The following is a 19,591-nucleotide window of genomic DNA, read 5'->3' as shown; positions in this document are numbered from 1 at the left end:
ATCCTCCCATGGGGAAAAAATTCACCAGTAAAGTTCTTAAATCCACAGTCCTTCGTGACCAATTTATCCCCTCCAAGTCAAGTGGAAACGAGCCAGTTATAAGGACCAATAAAATTAACGAGACCTCCATCCTTCCAGAGATGCTTCAGATGGAGGATACCAGCGCACCGGAGTGTGTATTGCAGCAGCTGCAGCTGCAGGCTAGGTGAACACAGCATTTTTTACTGCGTCTGCACCCGTTCTGCTGTCAAATGTAACAAAGCCAACTGGCTGTTGTGATGTTAGCTTGACCAGTAAACCTTCATATCCCTTAAATGATTAAAAGACAAGGTAAAGCTCATGTGGTTTAATGTCCATGGGAAGGCCACTGACAAAAATCGCACAGTCTTTCTCTTCACTGTTGTTAGCTTTTTAATTTCTCATGCTCATGACTGGGGAGCTGATTGAATCAGTTGGATCAGGTTGTGGAGGGGTGGGCAGTGGTCCAACGGCATGCTTTACCTATGAATGGAGAAACTCCAGTGACGATGTTCGCTGCTGAAAGTATCTTTGCAATTCCTACCTTACCAAGGCAGCTATCAGTACGAAGACAGTCACACATTTCACAACAGTAAATTGACTCTGCTTATTTCAACATTCTCAGTAGGCTTGAGGTCTGTTACTCTGTTCACTATTTGTTACATTATCAAGTTTCATGTAATCCATAAACTTCTAAATTGTACTGCCTAAACAATTCAGTTATCTATAAATAACAATCAACGGTCCTAAAATCAAACCCAAGGGTACCTCATTCAGGTTATTCAAAAATTATTTTTCTATAACAAATTGAGATTTGGCTAATGTGAAGCTGCAGGAAAAGTATTTCAAAAGTCTGGAACAGCAAGAAAACAACAAAATATGTTTCCTGTGCTTTAACAATCGAAGAGGCAGTTTCAGTTCAGATTTAAATCTCAAATATTCGTGGGAAACAAATGCTGAATATTTTAAAACAGTTCTCTAAATGGAACTTACCAAATAAAAGAGTCGGAATTACTGTGGCAATTTTGGTGGAAATCAACGTTCTTTGAATTTGCAATATGCAGTCTTAACAATAAATAACAGAACTGAAACAGCTCAGCCTCAAAGTTCTAATATTCTCTAAAATCATAAGAAAGCATCAAACTCAAAATGCACTTTTTTTTGTGAACACTTTACATTACAAACACAACAGCAAAGATATTTTAATACTATACTCTCATCTGGCTAAAGCATGACCACTGACCAAACTGTTTTCTTTTAAAAACAGGCATTGTAGAATTTCAAACAAATCAGGGGCTCAAGGTACTCAATTTGTTTTAAGGTTACAAGTTTGATAATTTTGAAAAGGACATATAATGTTGTACCATTTCAAATGTAAAAACCAAATCTGCCCTATTATGTAGCCCACAAAACACATTGAATAGAGATCCTGATTCAAACAAGGCAAAACAGTGACTTAAAAGGATTTTCTGAACCAGTATTTTAACAAACCAAAACTTTTAAATATCAAACACTCTCAACATGGCACAATTTACACTGAAACTTCCCTTTTCAACCCAAGTATTACCATCTTAATTTCAGCATTTCTTGTTTTTTTTTGCATCCTCTCACTGAAATTACACTTATCAAAAGAGAAAGCCCTCGCAGCGGACCATATGGTACTGTACTCCAAGCCACTCTCTTCCCCTAGAACAAAGACTCGCAGAACCTCAAATTTCGCCACTAAGGAACTTTAACCCCTTTCTCACTTTACTCCTCACAGGGGCTCAAACCCCAATCAAACGCAGAGGACTCTAACTTCAGGTTCTCAATATGTTGGGTTTCCTCCGGGTGCTCCAGTTTCCTCCCACAGTCCAAAGATGAATTGGCCGTGCTAAATTGCCCAGAGCGTTCAAGGATGTGCAGGTTAGGTATGTTAGGAAATGCAGAGTAATAGGGCAGGGGAATGGGTGTGGGTGGGTTATTATTCAGAGGGTCGGCGTGGACTTGTTGGGCCAAATGGCCTGTTTCCACACTGCGGGGATTCTGTGATTCCATACAGATTCTATGAGCAGGTGCTCCTTGATAGCACTATTTTTGACATCTTCCATCACTTTACTCATGATTAAGAGTAGACTGATGGCACAGTATTTGGCCTGGTTGGACTTGTCATGCTTTTTATATATAGGACATACGTCAGCGATTTTCCACATTGTCAGGTAGATAGAGTCGTAGCTGTATTGGGACAGCTTGGCTAGGGCAGCAGCAAGTTTTGGAGCTTAAGTTTTCAGTACTATTTCCGGAATGTTGTCAGGGCCCGCAGCCTTTGCCGTATCCAGTGTCTCCAAAGGTTTCTTAATATCATGTGGAGTGAATCAGTTAGCTGAAGACTGGGATCTATAATGCTGGAGACCACTGGAGGAAGCAGAGTTGGATCATCCACTTGGCATTTCTGGCTGAACATTGCTGCAAAAGCTTCAGTGTTCTGTTTTGCACTGAGACACTGGGCTCTTCCATCATTAAGATGGGGATATTTATGGAGCCTCTTCCTTCATTGAGTTGTTTAATTGTCCACCACCATTCACAACTCAATGTGGCAGGATTGCAGAGTTAGATCTGATCTGTTGGTTGTGGAATTGCTTAGCTGTCTATCTTATGCTACTAAAGTTGCTTTGAGAGTGTGGTGCTAGAAAAGCACAGCAGGTCAGGCTGCATCCGTGGAGCAAGAGAATCCACATTTCAGGCATAAGCTCTTCATAGGTAATGAAGGTGAGAGAGAAGATAATAGGTCGGAAAGGAGGGTGCAGTGGATAGATGGGAAATATAATGGACAGGTCGGGAGGACGGTGTCGAGTTGGAGGCTTGGGATTAGAATAATGTGGGGGGAGGAGAAATGAGGAATTTGTTGAAATGCGCATTGATCCCGTGTGGTTGCTGGGTCCCAAGGTGGAATATGAGGCATTCTTCTTCCATGCATAGGGTGGTAATATAAATAAATACAAACATATGAATTAGGAATAGTCAGCCACATGACACTGGACAGAATGCAGAGGAGATTTACCAGAATGTTGCCTGAGCTGGAAACTTCAGTAATGAAAAGAGATTGAAGAGACTAAGGTTGTTTTCCTTAGAGCAGAGGAGATTGAGAGGAAATAATGATTGAAATGTATAAACTTAAGAGGGACATAAATACGTTAGGCGGGATGAAACTTCTCCCTTTGATAGAGGGATCAATGACGAGGAGGGCACAGATCTCAAGAAGGGGCAGAGGTTTAGAAGATATGTCAGGCAAAACTTTTTCACTCAAGAGTGTGGTGGGAATCTGGAACTCAATGCCGGTCAGAGTGGTAAGAAGCAGAAGTCCCTCATCACATTAAACAAGTATTCAGATGTGCATTTGCGATGCCAAAGTATACAATAGTGTTTGACAATGGAATTACAATAGTTAGACATTTGTTTTTGACTGGTGTGATGAGCTGAAGAACCTTTAATCACTACGGTGGATCTCTGTGCCTCTACTGGGCTGTCATGTTTTAGATGCACTAAAGAATGCATTTGGAAAGGATATTTCCTTTTGTAGTAGAGTTTACACTTGTGGGCCAGCACTTATTACACATTCCTAGCTGGCCTTGATAAAGCAGCGGCAATCTAGAGCTACTGGCCACCAGTTACAAATAATGGGTTGCTAACTGAAGATAGAGAAAAAGATAGTTTATCTGAGAGTAACGAGTCATAGAGGTATACAATATGGAAACAGGCCCTTCAGCCCAATTCATCCTAAACTGAACTAAGCCCATTTGCCTAATTGAGTTTCTTGGAAGTGCCTTCTTGCAAGGTGGTGGAAGCAGAGTCTTCGAGTCATACAGCATGGAAACAGACACTTCAGTCCAACCAGTCCATGCCGAACATAATCTCAACCTCAAATAGTCCCAACTGCCTGCTCCTGGCCCATATTGTTCCAAATCTTTTCTACTAAGTGACTTTTAAAGGTAACTGACCCTGCATCCACCACATCCTCAGAAGTTCATTCTATATGCGAACCACTCTGTTAAGAATTTGCCCTTCATGTCTTTCTTAAAATCTCTCTCTTCGTACCATAAAAATATGCCTCCTTGTCTTGAAATCTCTCATCCTAGCCTTGAATATTTTTAAGATAGTAGATAGATTCTTAATGAACAAGGGGATGAAACTAGTTAGAGGTAGGTAGGAATGTGAAGTAATCAGATCTGCCTTTACTTTATTGATTTATGTAGAAATCCAATTCAGATCAACTTTTTAACAACCATAGTTTTAAAGTAGGGTGGATCTCTCAAATCATTATGGAAACGACAAATTATGAGCACAGGAATTTTCTTCCTGCAGTATGCCAATTTAGGTCTTCCACAGCGTGTCCCACCATGGACCTCATGCTGTTGTAAGGCAAATAACAGGAAGTAAGATGACTTATGTTTCACTTCCCCACAGCTAAACAAATAATATAATGCACCTAGCAAATTGCATCTTTATAGCTGTGGAGACAATTTATATAACACTGCTGCACTCTAAATTTCAGTCAGATACAGCAAAAATAAAACAATAAAGGACAAAAGTATGAATTACCTATAAACAACTGAACAGAATTTGAGGAATTCCTGCTGTACACTTCTCCAAGAGTGACATTAATTGGAGAAATTATTTTTCCCAAATATTACTTGGTCAAAAAGTGAGGAACATCCTTACTCTGGAGGGTCTCAGTTAATGAGAAACAGTAAAACAGAACCAATAAGTCAATTAACTGGAAATAAAGCAAAACCTTTAAAGTACAATTCTATAATTTTACTTCAGTTTACAGTTTTGAATGGGGAGAGGCAGAGGAGAATAGCAGGTATGAAGTTTGAAGGTGGAGAAAGAGTGTGTCATGTTAACAGAGAAGACAGTGAAAAATATTAGTTGTAGAATGGCTTGAACACATGGCAGGACATAAGGAGCATCTTAATTAGCAACTTGGACTGAGTGCTATGTAAACATCTTCAGTTCATCACTTTTTACTTCATACCTTGACTGATAGCAGTTTTGAAAATGGAAGCAGCTTTTCATACTAGATATGCATTCACAGATATATTATCAACTACTCTAGTACTATCACACGTGACATTATAGAATATGCCATAGTTTTTCTATTGTAATTTCTGTATATTGTAGCATAGCTTTGGACTATTTATAATATCGACATTTTTCAAATGATTGGATTTATTTTGAAATTGGCTTACTTCTTTGCATCTTTAAATTAAAGTTGTGGGCTGCATTACCTCATGCTGGACAGTAGCTCCATCCTGTTCAACTAATGAGTGCTCTTCCAACGGAAGATCATCCTGGTGGATAGCCTGGTTCTTCCTTCTCTTCTTCTTTTTTGTTGAATCTGAGCAATCGCCTTTTGCTTTTTGTTGTCGGTAGTGAGCAAGCTACAGAGGAAAGAGAAAGAAAGGTAAAGAGAAAGGTATGTAAAGAGCAGGTAACACAACCACAGCACCAGCATGCTGACAGGACACGGTGTAATGGCCACACACAGAGATGTTGGATCCCGCTGAGACCCAGGACTAAGCAGCACAGGCAACTGTGCGCTCACTCATTAAAACAAAATTGCACTTCTACATCAAAAATACTGATTATCAGGACCCACTTCTCTAATTTTACACATAAATATGTGCAACAGACTTGACCAGGAATAACACAAATGGAGATGCAGGATCAAGTTGACATACATCACTATGCATCCTGCTCACAAACTTTAGTTCATCATTTTTACAGCAGGAGATAAATGAGGAGAATTCCTTCTTGACATAACAGCAGCCTTGCATTTGTTAGTTGTGCAACTCCATCCCTCCTTGCTTGTGAAGCAGCTTATAACAGATTACAACTTTGGCACATAAATCCATACATTCAGATTTTGGGAAGCTATCCCGTGGCTCAGTCGTTAGCAGTGCTGCTTCACAATGCCAGGGATCGGATTCGATTCCAGCCTCGGACGACTGTGTGTGGAATTTGGAATTTGCACATTCTTCTCATGTCAGTGTGGGATTCCTCCCACACTCCAAAGATATGCAGGTTAGGTGAATTGGCCATGCTAAATTGTGTACACAGTTCAGGGATGTATAGGTTAGGTGTATTAGTCAGTGGTAAATGTAGAGTAATAGGGTAAGGGAATGGGTCTGGGTGGAATACTCTTTGGAGGGTCAATGTGGACTTGCTGGGCCAAATGGCCTGTTTCCACACTGTAGGTATTCTATAATATAATTTTCTATGATAATATGTAATCTAACTAATAAATCCATAAGAAACTGGGAAGGTGGATGGAAATAAGAATAGAAACCTTGAACAACCTACAACTAGAGATGATCTAATCACTAAAGATCAACCCAGAAGCAGTGTCTTTCCTGGCCTTTATTAAATTGATATTTCTTTTGAGTAAACACCTCAAAATTAAACAGCAGAAACAGTAATATAATACAATCTGTCTCTGGTGACAATGGCCAAAGCTCACTGAATAAAGCAGGAATTCAGTTTGATTCATATTCAATATATAGAATTCACTCAATACCTATGAACCAATGATGCATTTACTTCTGTCAATTAATATGCAATGTAACAGTTGGTTCTAATGAGTGTTGGAAAGGTGCAATGTAAAAAAAACTTGATACTCTGGATAAATGCATTTTACACTTGGATAAGCCAACCAAAGAATAGTTACATTTAATTCTTCACTTGCATCATTTATCCAATCTTAGCTGGTACAAGAGAGAAGGAAGTAAAACTGGCTTGCGTCTCCTTGACTCTTTTTGGCAGGTCTCAGAATGATAGAGAGCAGCAGACAGAAGAAAAGTAAACTTAAAAAATCACCAAGGTTCCAGAGAATTTGTGCTGTACAGCTTATATTTGTGTACACAGGTTTGTGCTCATCTGCAATGCCACCTGCAGTTAAATAATATGCAGGTCCCCGCTGTGTAGGCTCATCTATGAATATGGCCACTTTAATCAATGGGCTGCGAGCACCTGTAGAATTATATCAAGCCAGGTATCTTCAGGAGAAGGAAACATATTCAAACAATTTCAGAGGTTTCTAAGGAAAATGAGACTGGATTGTTTGGAACATTTCTGGATATTAAATGTAAACTGTGGTGTTGGTCAGTATTTTGAAATGTGGGAAAGTAAAGCAGTAATTCAAATTAAACTGTCACATATTTAGTGAAATAATTCAATAATGATTGCTTGAACTACAATCTCAACATTTAAGAACACATCCACACAGAATCCATTGAATTTATCTTACTCACTGACTAGGGTACAACTGTAAGGATCTTTGCTCCGGATCAGATTTTCCACACGTTTCACAATCAACCCTCCATATCAATATCTTCCTCTTCACCCAGCAATTTGAACATTACGTATTATCTGAACCATCTGATGGCAGCTTGTATATTAGTAGCATCCCATGACTTAATGCCAAAACATCTTTCCACATTTTGTGAAGTTCTACTCCTCAGTCAACCAGCGAACTGTTCCATCGAGCAGTGATGTAATTATTGACATACATCCAGTGTTGAAGTGACAGCATCAAAAATTGAAGTTATTGCAATTTGGATGTTAAATCATTTGTATGTGCGTCTTGATCTCATCAGTTACATGGTCAAGTAGACTACCAAGACACCTGGACAATGAAGATTTGTGTTTTTGACACTGCCTCTTGAATCAATTATTAGAAACAAGTCATTTTGGCAGTCTCCATGTCAGTCGATCTTCTGCACGCTCAACATTTTTGATCCATTAAGCAGGTAACTAATTGGCTGTTTATCTGACACCTTTGCTTGATGGCACTTAGTAATGTTACTAGACAGTAATGCACAATTCACTCCAATATTCTAGAGATATAGGTTCAAATCCCACTAAGATAGATGGTGAAATTAGAATGCAATTTTCAAAATCTGGAATTTAAAAAGCTAGGTTCATGGCAACCAAGTTAGCACAGTTTATTTTGTAAAAAACTCATCTAATTTACTAATGTTCTTCAGTGGAGGGACATTGCCAACCTTCCTGATCTGGCCTACATATGACTTCAAATTCATAGCAGTGTTGCTGACTCTTAACTGCCCTCTGAAATGGCCTAACAAGCCACTTAGTACTAGGGCAAGTATGGATATACAATAAATGTCACTCCTGCTAGCAAAGTCTGCATCACAAGAATGAATGAAAAACAAACAATCTGACAACTTTTGAGGACTAATTCCAAATCCAAGATGTTCAGGAAAGGAAGAAAAAGGAGGTGTGACTGTAGCAAGTGAGCTAAGTGTTGTGTTAGAGAGAAAGGATGTCCTACATTGGGTCCAGATCAGAATAGGAACAAAATCGTTTACTCTTTTATTAAAAAACAAGAAGTTATTTGACACTCTGCCATTTTTTAATCCACCTGATGATGCCTCCAGCCTCAGCCTCAAAGACCCAAATTTATTTCTGCAACATGTTAAACAATATATACTTTACATCCTCTTACAATCTTTTATATTTCTACGAGTTTAATTATTCTCCTTTTCCCTCTTTGTTAATGCTTTGGTCATCTTATGTTGGTATCAAAATTTTTAACCTTTTGTCTTTTACGAACTGCCAGTCAGTCAATAATTTATATTCAAGTCTTTATTTGATTCAGACAAACCTGTCCTTTATTCTACCTCTAAACTAAAATTTTGTTTCTTCATAACTGCCATCACACCCCTTGCCTTTTGGTCCAAGTCATCTTTGTCTTTTAATTTCTCCTACCTGCTAACCTAATCCATACCTTCCTTTTTCTCTGCCACCACACCCCCCTCATTCTGACTCTCCCATTTTTTTAAAAAGCATAAAACCCATTATATTTCTCTCTTCAGTTCAAAAAATAGTTCCAGTTGCACAAAGAACGGTTTTCTCTTCACTGATGCTCCCAGGCCTGAGTTATTTTGCAGCACGTTTTGATTTTTATCCCCAATTCTCATTCTTAGCAACTCTGCAAAAAAAACTTTTCTTTTAATTATCATCTTTAATCTCTTTAGTTAATCATGGATAGATCTGTTTTTCCAGAAATTTCAACACTCAATAGAGTATGGACTTGTGAAGAATTATAAAATATTTATTTATACGTTTGACAGTGCTTATATAGCGTGATAGCTTTTAATTTGTCAATTGACCTTAACAAATCTATGCCTAATGAATGACATCAGTTTCGTAGGCAAGTTCAATTTTTCCCTTTTGAATTATGTCACAGAACTTAATGTGAAATTCAATTATACATCTATAAGACTTTCCCAAGAGATTCTAGAGTAGGAGATCACCTATTAGCCCAGCATTTTTATGCAAGATACAGATTACCCTCTTCCCTTGTCAAATGGAAATTTAAGGAAAGACATCCTTGCATTTACATTAATTGCATCTAAATTATTTAACATGCATTATAACATTGGAAAATTCTGCATACAATAAAGTGCACTATTTTATAATGGAAAAGGCCACACTCATTTGTGTCATAGCATGATCTCACTTGATAAATACTCAACTGATTGGCGAGTTCCACTCCTGCACTTTCCCCACTAACACAGCAAACATTTTTCTTTTCCACCATTTCCAATTCCCTTCCCTTGTCACACAAAATCCCAGGCAATGATTGCCTCCAAAAAGAATCTAACTGTCCCCTTTTGACATTGAATGGCATTAGCATCACCATCACCAAATCCCCATTATCAACATTCTAAGGGTTACTATTGAACAGAAATTAGATTAGCCATAAAACAAACACTGCCACTAGAAGAGCAGGCTGGGAATTCTGCAATGAATTTTCATCTCCTGACTTCAAAAGCTTAGTTACACAAACTTACAGTGCACAAGTGAGGAACATGAAGGAATATTCAACACTTGCCTAAAGAGTGCAGTTCCAATAATATCAAGAACCTCGGCATCATCCAAAACAAAGTAAGCTACTTGACTTGCAACCCACTCACACAAGCATTCCCTCAACCACCAACAAATAGCAGCAACAACATATACCATTTATAAGATGAAGTGTGGCAACTTACCAAGGCGCTACAGAGAGCAAATTCTAACCTAACCATCTCTACTGTCTAGGAGGTAGCAGCAGCATGGTTACAGCACCACCTGCAAGCTCCTTTCAAAGTCAGATACCATCCTGACATGGAAATAATTTGTCGTTCCTTCATTGTTGCTAGGGTCAAAATCAAGGATCTCAATTCCTACCAGCACTGAGGATATCCCAACCACAGATGAACTGCAGCAGTTCAACATGGCAACCTTCTCAAAAACAATAAGCAACAAATGCTGGCCTAGCCAGCAATATTTTTTGTTTCTAAAGTTACTATATCTCTTTCCACCAACAGTCCATTTGCAATCAGAAGACAAAAATAAAGATTAGATTAGATTAGATTACTTACACCGTGGAAACAGGCCCTTCGGTCCAACAAGTCCACACCGACCCGCCGAAGCGCAACCCACCCATACCCCTACATTTACCCCTTAGCTAACACTATGTGCAATTTAGCGTGGCCAATTCACCTGACCTGCACATTTTTTTTGGACTGTGGTAGGAAACCGGAGCACCCGGAGGAAACCTACGCAGACACGGGGAGAATGTGCAAACTCCACACAGTCAGTCACCTGAGGCAGGAATTGAACCCGGGTCTCTGGCGCTGTGAGGCAGCAGTGCTAACCACTGTGCCACCATGCCACCCACGAGGAAGGGAAATGTGCAAGGGAAATTTTACAGGAAGAATGAATAAAGAATATAAGAAAATAAAAGGACAATGGGGCAGGGGACACTGCAGAAAAAAAATTGAAGATAAACAAATAGGCCAAAAAAAAGATACAAAAAGAGAATGTGGGGAACAAGCACTTATTCAATCTGCATGTTTATCAAGGTAATTTGTTTCTTCTGAAGCAGTGCAATGAACCGGCATTACAAGTTTTTCTTTCCTGGAAGCTTATATGCAATACTGCATTCATTTCAGAATATGTTAATGCAGAAAAATTGCACAGTGGTGCTTAGTTTATGCTTATGAAAATGCTAAGGTAAAGGAAACAATGTTTCTTTCCACCAATGTCTACCACAATACCAATCATTACAATTTCAGAGAATCAAACTGACAAGATTAGAGGGGAGAAAAGTGTTCAATTTTCAACAATGCCCACTTTAAGCAAGAGAAACAAGAGGCATTTAATGCCAGCTATGGTTAAGAATGCAAAACAGGGAGATTCAAGATGGCGGTGACCCAGCAAGTCTGAGTCTATAGCGCTCTGCCTAAGACTCGGGCAAAGTGGGGTACCTGCCTTCACCACACCTTTTAAATCATTTAAAATAGCTTTTGCCCAGCATAGTCAGTCATTTTACATCAAACTTGAACAGGTTGGTGCTGTTCTTAAAATGACTAAGGGCAAAAATTCCCACAGTTCGCAACAGGCAGGGACCCCTCCCCCACCCCCTCCAGCAGCAGCAGAGATGTCCGCGGTCGCCATGGGGGACTTATTTGCAGAGGAGAGCCTGATCTCCGGGATCAGCAAGCTCCAGGAGAAGATCGGTGCCTTCATTGAAGAATCCAGGACCAGGTGGGATCTTCTGCAGCACAACCGAGAAATTGAAAAACTTGAGGGCGGAGCAAAAGGCCTCGGAAGCTGCTGCCGAGTTGGCCGTTTGCTGGATCCAGGCTCTCGAACAGCGAGTCCAGACCTTGGAAGAGCACATCGACGACCTCGACAATTGGGACCGTCGAAAAAAATATTCGGTTGCTGGGCCTTCCCGAACGGGAAGAGGAAGGCCAGCTCGCAGCTTTTTTTGGAGCAATTGCTCCCTCAAATATTAAAGTTGGAGTCCAGACCAAGCCAGGTGCGGGTGGAGTGGGCCCACCGCGTTGCTGTGCGTAGGCCTGAGTTGGACCAGCGCCCCCACCCAGATCTATTCTGGCTCCAGAGAGAAGCAGATGCTCCTGGAAGCCTCCAGAGTCCTGGGAAAGATCCCCAGACCATGAAACACAAGGGTTCCAGGATAATGTTATTCCAGGATTTTTCTCCAGCTATGGTCCGCAAGAGGAGGGCATTCGATGAGGCAAAGAAGCGTCTAAGAGACCTAAATACCCAATACTCCTTGCGTTACCTGGCAATGCTGCACTTCAGCCACGAAGGATCTGTATACAACTTTGAATCACTGGAGAAGGCTAAAGAATTCTTGGTCTCTCTTAAATAGACTGTGAGACTTAAACCGTATGGATAATGTTTTTATTTTTTAATGCCTTAAACATCAATGCATAGACAGAGAACACAGGGGGCCAACACCTTCAACATATTGTCTAGCTATCACCATTGTTAACAGCTAACCCGAGAATGCAACTTTTTAAAAAAAAGGTTTTGTGATTTACACACGAAAGAAGCGAAACTATCACTGTATTCTAACAGATGAAAGGCTTAACAGACAATCAATCTTTCAGTTACATCACACTGTAAATTTTTGCTATGAATTCTGTGTGTTAGGATTGAGCCCTCCACTATCACCTGATGAAGGAGTGTCGCTCCGAAAGCTAGTGTGCTTCCAACCTGTTGGACTATAACCTGGTGTTGTGAATTTTAACTAATATATGGAGAGGAGCATGGGATTCTGAATCTTTATTGCCCCCCGGCACACCCCTTCAAATTTGTAACAGAAGCATTCTCCAAGTTGATGGCTTTTGGGGCCCGCCATACAATTATAGGATTAGATTTTAATTGTATTACAGACTCAGATACAGATAGGATACCCAAGAGTACTATGGGTATATCTCTTAGGTCTAGACAATTGGCAGATCTGAATAAGGAGCTAGGGCAAGATGTGTGGAAGTGCCTTCACCCCCAGGGCAGAGACTTTACTTTCTACTCTAACCCACCCAAGTGTCATACAAGAATTGATATGTTTTTGGCTCCCTCAACCCTTTTGAATTCTATATTGTCCTACAAAATAGGTAATATACCAATCTCTGATCATGCCGCAGTATATATGGAAGTTAAGACTAGGGACAATGGGACAGGCCCCTGACATTAGCGTATGGATTCTTTCTTAATGAAGTATAGCAAATTTATAAAATATTTTTCTCGGGAATTCAAAACCTTTTCAGAAATTAATTCAGGTACGGCCAGTGACCTGTTGATGATGCAGGAGACCATTTAAGGCTCATGTGCAAGGTTTGATCATCTCATATTCTGTGACCCAGAAAAGACAAAAGACAACAGCGCCTGCTTGAGGCTCACTTGAAGGGAGCTGAGACAGCGTATGTTGATGGGCCTTCTATTACGAAGCTACAGAGGATCACAGCCCTTCGGACAGCCTCGAATACCGCACTTACCCAAACGGCAACGAGGGAAATATTATTTGCAAAGCAAAGACTATATGAATATGGCAATAAGATATGGCATATCTTGCTAGGAAGAAAAAAGGCTCCTCAAGCTATCACGTCCATTAGGGAAAGTGCTGGTATTCTGACTTGTGACCGTAAATGGATCAATACAGCCTTTAGAAAGTTCTATTTTGAACTGTATAATTTGCAGGACTGTGAGGAGAGAACTAAGAAGATGGAGTCCTTCTTTAAAAACTTGGCCTTTCTGGATTTAACCTTGGAGCAAGTGTTGATGCTGAATGCTCCCCTGACAACCCAGGAAGCACTCGACGCAATTAGACAACTTCAGAGTGGCAAAGCACCTGGACCAGATGGATTCCAGGTTGAATTTTATAAAGAATTTATAGGGGAAGTGACTGGTCCATTTATAGATATGTATAATTACTCAGATAGTCAGGGCTGCCTCCCGCCTTCGTTGAGAGAAGCAAATATTTCTCTCATTCTTAAAAAAAGATAAGGCCCCAGAAAATTGCTCATCATATAGACTAATATCCTTGCTAAATGTGGATTTTAAAATCCTTTCTAAAATGTTAGCATTAAGATTGGAGGGGGTCTTACCGTATATCATAAAAGAGGACCAGACTGGGTTTATCAAAGGCCGTAGATCAACTAACAATATTAGAAGGGTCTTAAAAATGATACAAGCCTGTCAACAGGAAAGAATACCAAGGCTAGTTGTCTCCTTGGATGCAGAGAAGGCATTTGATCGGGTAGAACAGTCATATCTTTTTTACACACTGGAAAGGTTCGGTGTTGGAGAGGTATTTTCTAAATGGGTCTCAATATTATACAATGACCCAAAAGCAGCCATGACTACCAATGGTTTAGATTCGGATAGCTTCAGTGTTGGTAGGGGTTGTCGTCAGGGATGTCCTCTCTCACCGTTATTATTCACACTATAATCGAACCGACATTGCGGCTCCAAAGGTTGGTTCAGGTACACATAAAATCACTCTCTACGCAGATGATGACCTCCTTTTCTTAAATAATCCCTTGATATCCATACCCCGCTTAATTCAAGTAATCAATCTATTTAGTACGTTCTCTGGCTATAAAATCAATTTTATGAAATCGGAGGCCATGCCGTTGGGTGGTCTCGTCAGTATATCCAAATTATCGGACGGATCTTGCTTTCCCTTTCGGTGGTCACTGGAGGGTTTTTTATACTTAGGTATTTTTATCACCCCAGTATTTGGTCAGCTGTATAAAGCCAATTTTGTGCACCTACAAGAGAAAATAAGGCAGAACCTTCAACGTTGGGGAGAGCTCCCAATATCCTGGTTAGGCAGAGTAGCTCTAGTTAAAATGAATATTCTGCCTCATCTCCTATGAGAATGCTTCCTCTGGTGTTGCGTAAGCTACACGGCTGGCTTGGTTCCTTTATTTGGAATCATAGATGGCCCCTCATCAAATTAGAAAAGCTGCAGCTTCCACAAGCAAGGGGAGGACTGAATTTTCCAGACTTTAGGAGGTATCAATTGAGCTCTTTATTAAGCTATGTAGCTGATTGATTGTGAGTCACAAGAGACCCAATTTGGTTAGACATCAAAACCTCCCAAGCAAAGAGTCCCCTCATCAATCTTTTATTTTTAGATAAGATGAAAGCTATTATGGACTATTGCAAAAACCCTATTGTATTAAATATAATTAAAGCCTGGAGGATAATGCGACAAGATGAGAGTAACCTACAAAAATCCTCTCCTTATACTCCTATAATGGGAGCATCGGGTTTTCAGCCAGGGCTGACAGACGCTACATTTAAAACCTGGAGATCCAGAGGTATCTCTTGCTTCGGGACCTGTTCGATGGGGAGGTCACGATGTCTTTTGAGCAGAAGTTTGTACTGTCTAATGGAGACCTTTTTCAGTATTTCCAAATACAAGATTATATACAGAAAACGACCACATTATTGGACAGTCCCTACAAATCGGATAGGGAAGAAGAGTGCTATGGCTAATTGGTCCACCCTCGGTCAGTACTCTTCATCACTCATTATATAACGAGGTATCGAAAGACATGGAACGACTGTTTAAAACATGGAACCAGGAATTGGGGTTAGAAATCCCTTTAGAGATGTGGGAGGACATCTGGGAAAATGCCAGAAAGATCTCTATTTGTAATAAAACTCAAGCTATTCAATTAAAGATACTCCATAGGGCTCATATAGCATCTGAACGACTTGCAAAATTTAGGGTAGGAACATCCCCTATGTGTCCTAAATGCAAAATAGAAGTGGGCACTCTCACACACTGTTTATGGACATGTCACAAGATCTGTAGATAATGGGACAGAGTAGCAGTGAAGATTAGATTGGATCCAGTGTCTCTTCTGGGCTTTTCAAATTTGCCCTCCCTGGATGTGCACAGGAGGAAACTATATTCCATTGTCTCTTTTTGTGCAAGGAAAAATATCTTAGTGAATTGGGTAGCTGAAGGTCCTCCAGGACTTTTGAATTGGCACAGCTTAATCATGGAATGTATCTCTCTTGAGTTCCTCACAAATATGGTGCACCAAAAAAACGAATTATTCTAAAAAAAATGGCAGCCCTTTCTGAACTATATCGACACAGATATTTTGGCCATACTGTCAAGGGCTTTTGTCTGGCTGTGGTAGTGGTTCTTTGGTCTGGGGGCCCCCAGGAGGAGGAATTCCGTATAATTACGGGTTTTATTATGACTTGATGCTAATCCATTTTGATTATGTACTTAATTATTTAATTATCCTGTTATTTTTCACTAGTAATGGATGATATCCTATTTTATGTTTTGGTTGTTTGTAAAATAGATTAGTAGTTAGTTGGATTTTCTCCCCCTTTGTGTGTTTTGATTATTATTTATTTATTTTAATATATATTTAATTGTATATTAGTGTCTATACTTGTTTGTATTACTTTGTAATTTTGTAAAAAATGTTTAAAAATTTCTTTTTCCATGAAAATACCTATATATTAAAAAAAACACAAAACAGTCAGGAGCAGGTTATTCTGTGTCTCTAACTGACTTTATCACTAGATAGCATCATTGCTGATTGGATTGTGGCCTTAACTTCATTTCCCAGTCTGCCCTGCCATAAATATCGATCCTCTTGTTGATCAAAGTTTGACTTACTCAGCCCTGAACACATTCAATGACCCAGGTGCCACTCCTCACAGGCAAACGGAACTCTAAATTCCAGTAAAGTTGTCATAATCATGGGCGGCACGGTGGCTCAGTGGTTAGCACTGCTGCCTCACAGCACCAGGGTCTCCGGTTAGATTCCAGCCTCAAGCGACTGTCTGTGTGGAGTATGCACATTCTCCCTGTGTCTGCGTGGGTTTCCTCTGGGTGCTCCGGTTTCTTCCCATAATCCAAAGATGTGCAGGTTATGTGAATTGGCCATGCTAAATTGCCCATAGTGTGAGGTGCATTGGTTGGAGGAAGGTGGGCCTGGGCGGGTTGCTCTTTGGAGGGTCGGTGTGGACTTGTTGGGTTGAAGGGCCTGTTTCCACACTGGAGGGAATCAAATCTAAATTCCAGGGGACCATTGGGCTGTTCTCTCATTACAGAGTAACAAATGGTGGTTGCTTAACCGGAGGGTCACTACACTTCAAGAGAGCTAAGAAGCAGAGACGTTCGTAGCAATCTTGGCCAGTGTGGGAATTGAACCCATACTGTTGGCATAATTCAGTATTACAAAAAAGCTGTCCAGCCAACTGAGCTACCAAACAACAATGACCGTCAGGGAAAAAAAAATTCCTCATTCCCACCTTAGATCGGAAATTCCATATTTAAAAACTGTAAACCGACTCTATGACTTATTCATTCTCCCATGAAGGAAAACATCCCTTCAGCATCCAGCCTGTCAAACACGCACAGAATCTTCTATGTTTTACTCATTCTTCTAAGTTTCAAATCAGCTATAGCCTATGCTGCTGGATCTTCCTTTAAAAGACATTAATTCTTCATCGCAGGAAACCACAAATTCAATGAACCACCACCAATCTATGTACATACTTCTTAAATAAGGAATCAACAGGCAGGAGGCTGGAAGAACACAGCAAGCCAGGCAGCATCAGGAGAAGTCAACATTTCAGGTGCAACCGTTTTTCAGGACTGAGGGTGGGTGTGAGGGGGAGCTGCAGATAAAGGGGATGGCAGCAGCAGGGTGATTAAGTGGAGATAGGTGAAGACAAGCAGAGGGCACGACCTAGCTTGTCAATTCAGCCTATTCAGCCTCTCCCTATAGCTCAAACTTTCCAACCTGGCAACATCCTTGTAAATATTTTCTGAACCCTTTCAAGTTTCACAATATCCATCTTATAGGAAGGATGCCAGAATTGCACACAATATCCCAACAGTGGCCTGACCAATGTCCTGGACAGCTTCAACATGACCTCCCAACTCCTATACTTAAAAGCTCAGACCAATGAAGGAAAGCATACTAAACACCTTCTTCAATATTCTTTCTCCCTGCGACTCCACTTTCAAGGAACTATAAACCTGCACTCCAAGGTCTTTGTTCAGCAACACTAGGACCTTACCATTAAATGCATAAGTCCTGTCTGGATTTACCATTCCAAAATGCAGCACTTCATATTTATCTAAATTAAACTCCATATGTGCAACATCTCGGCCCATTGGCCCATCTTATCAAGATCCTATTGTACTCTGAGGTAACATCCTTTTCACTGTCCCCTACACCCCCAATTTTGGTGTCATCTGCAAACTTACTAACTATATCTCCCATGTTCACATCCAAATCATTTATATAAAATAACAAAAAGCAGTGGACCCAGCACCAATCCTTGTGGCACATCACTGGTCACAGGCCTCCAGTCTAAAAAACAGTTCTGTATCCAAATGGCTAGTTCTCTCTATATTCTATGTGACCTGACCTTGCTAACCAGTCTACCATGAGGAACCCTGGCAAACACCTTACTGAAGCCCACTAAGATCACATCGACTGCTCTGCCCTCAATCTTCGTTATTTCTTCAAAGAAAAAACTCAATCAAGTTTGTGAGACATGATTTCCCCTGCACAAAGCCATATTGACTATCCCTAATCAGTCCTTCTCTGTCTAAATACATGTAAATCCGGTCCCTCAAGATTCTCTCCAACAACTTGCCCACCATCAATGTCAGGTTCACCAGTTCTTCTTACTCATGCAAGAATATCTCTGAGCAGTTCCTTTTGTTCAACACAATTTTAGATAATATAATAATAAATTAATTTTAAATAATAATCTGGTTTTCTATTCTTCTGGCAAGGTGAATTAGTTCATTTTTCACACAATTTACCCCATCTTCCAATGGTTTCCCTCACTCAACCATTATGTCCCTTTGCAAACTTTGGATCCTCTTCAGAACTTGCTTTCATACTTGTCTATATAACAACAAACCTGGCTACAATACACTTATGTCCTTCATGCAAGTCATAGCACTGATCATAAACAGAGAATCCCTGTGGCACTCCATTAGTTACAGATTGCCATCTTGAAAAGAGATCGCAATTATCACGATTGATTCCTACTAACTAGTCCTCTATCAGTGTAATATAAAAGGTTCCGAGCACCATGAACTCTTGGAATGCATAGAAAGTTTTTATATGGTATTTTATCACCCTCCTTCCTTGAACAACAATGATACGTTTGCACTTTCACAACCACCGGGATATTCCTGACTCTTTGGAATATTGGAAGATTATAATCAACCCATCTACCATCCCTCTTGTCACTTTTTTAAAGATTCAAAGGCTGAAGACCACCTGGTCTGCCTTTAGTCTCATTTTTCTCTCAAGTAATTCTGATTGTATGAAGTTGCCTCTTGATTTTCTACTCTTTAGATATTTTTGGACAAGGACAGGAGATAGTAGCAAGGTACCAGGTAGAGTCAACATTAATCTGTACTCATCTCATTCTTTTATAACAGAGCTACCCACCCTCTTTCTTTTGCTCTTGTATTTCAAAAATGTCAAATTGAATTGGTCAGCCTGTAACCAAATCTTTATAATAGCCATCATATCATAGAATTCATGACAGAAATAAATAGTATGAAGTCATTGTTACAAATGCTGCAGCATTCAGTTGTGATGCACTGTTACATTTGTCCCTCTGGCAAACACTAGTTACAAATGTCTGTACCATTCCTCCACACTATTATCTTGTCCCAAACCTCAGTTTAAAGTTTGCA

General features: G+C 40.1%; 1 protein-coding gene across 4 annotated transcripts in view; it reads right to left on the bottom strand.

Moving 5' to 3' along the window:
• Positions 1-19,591, bottom strand: part of pcnt (pericentrin) — a 310,379-nt gene that overhangs the window by 260,606 nt on the left and 30,182 nt on the right. For all 4 annotated transcript variants that reach the window (XM_072578710.1, XM_072578712.1, XM_072578709.1 and 1 more), the window contains exon 2: positions 5,286-5,438. In XM_072578710.1, the coding sequence (XP_072434811.1) occupies positions 5,286-5,438 (153 nt within the window). The remainder of the gene's footprint in view (positions 1-5,285; positions 5,439-19,591) is intronic.

The sequence above is a fragment of the Chiloscyllium punctatum genome, chromosome 10, assembly GCF_047496795.1.
Source record: "Chiloscyllium punctatum isolate Juve2018m chromosome 10, sChiPun1.3, whole genome shotgun sequence".
NCBI classification, from domain to species: Eukaryota; Metazoa; Chordata; class Chondrichthyes; order Orectolobiformes; family Hemiscylliidae; genus Chiloscyllium; species Chiloscyllium punctatum.
Note: the sequence above shows the minus strand (reverse complement) of the source record. Positions and strands in the feature narration are given on the sequence as shown.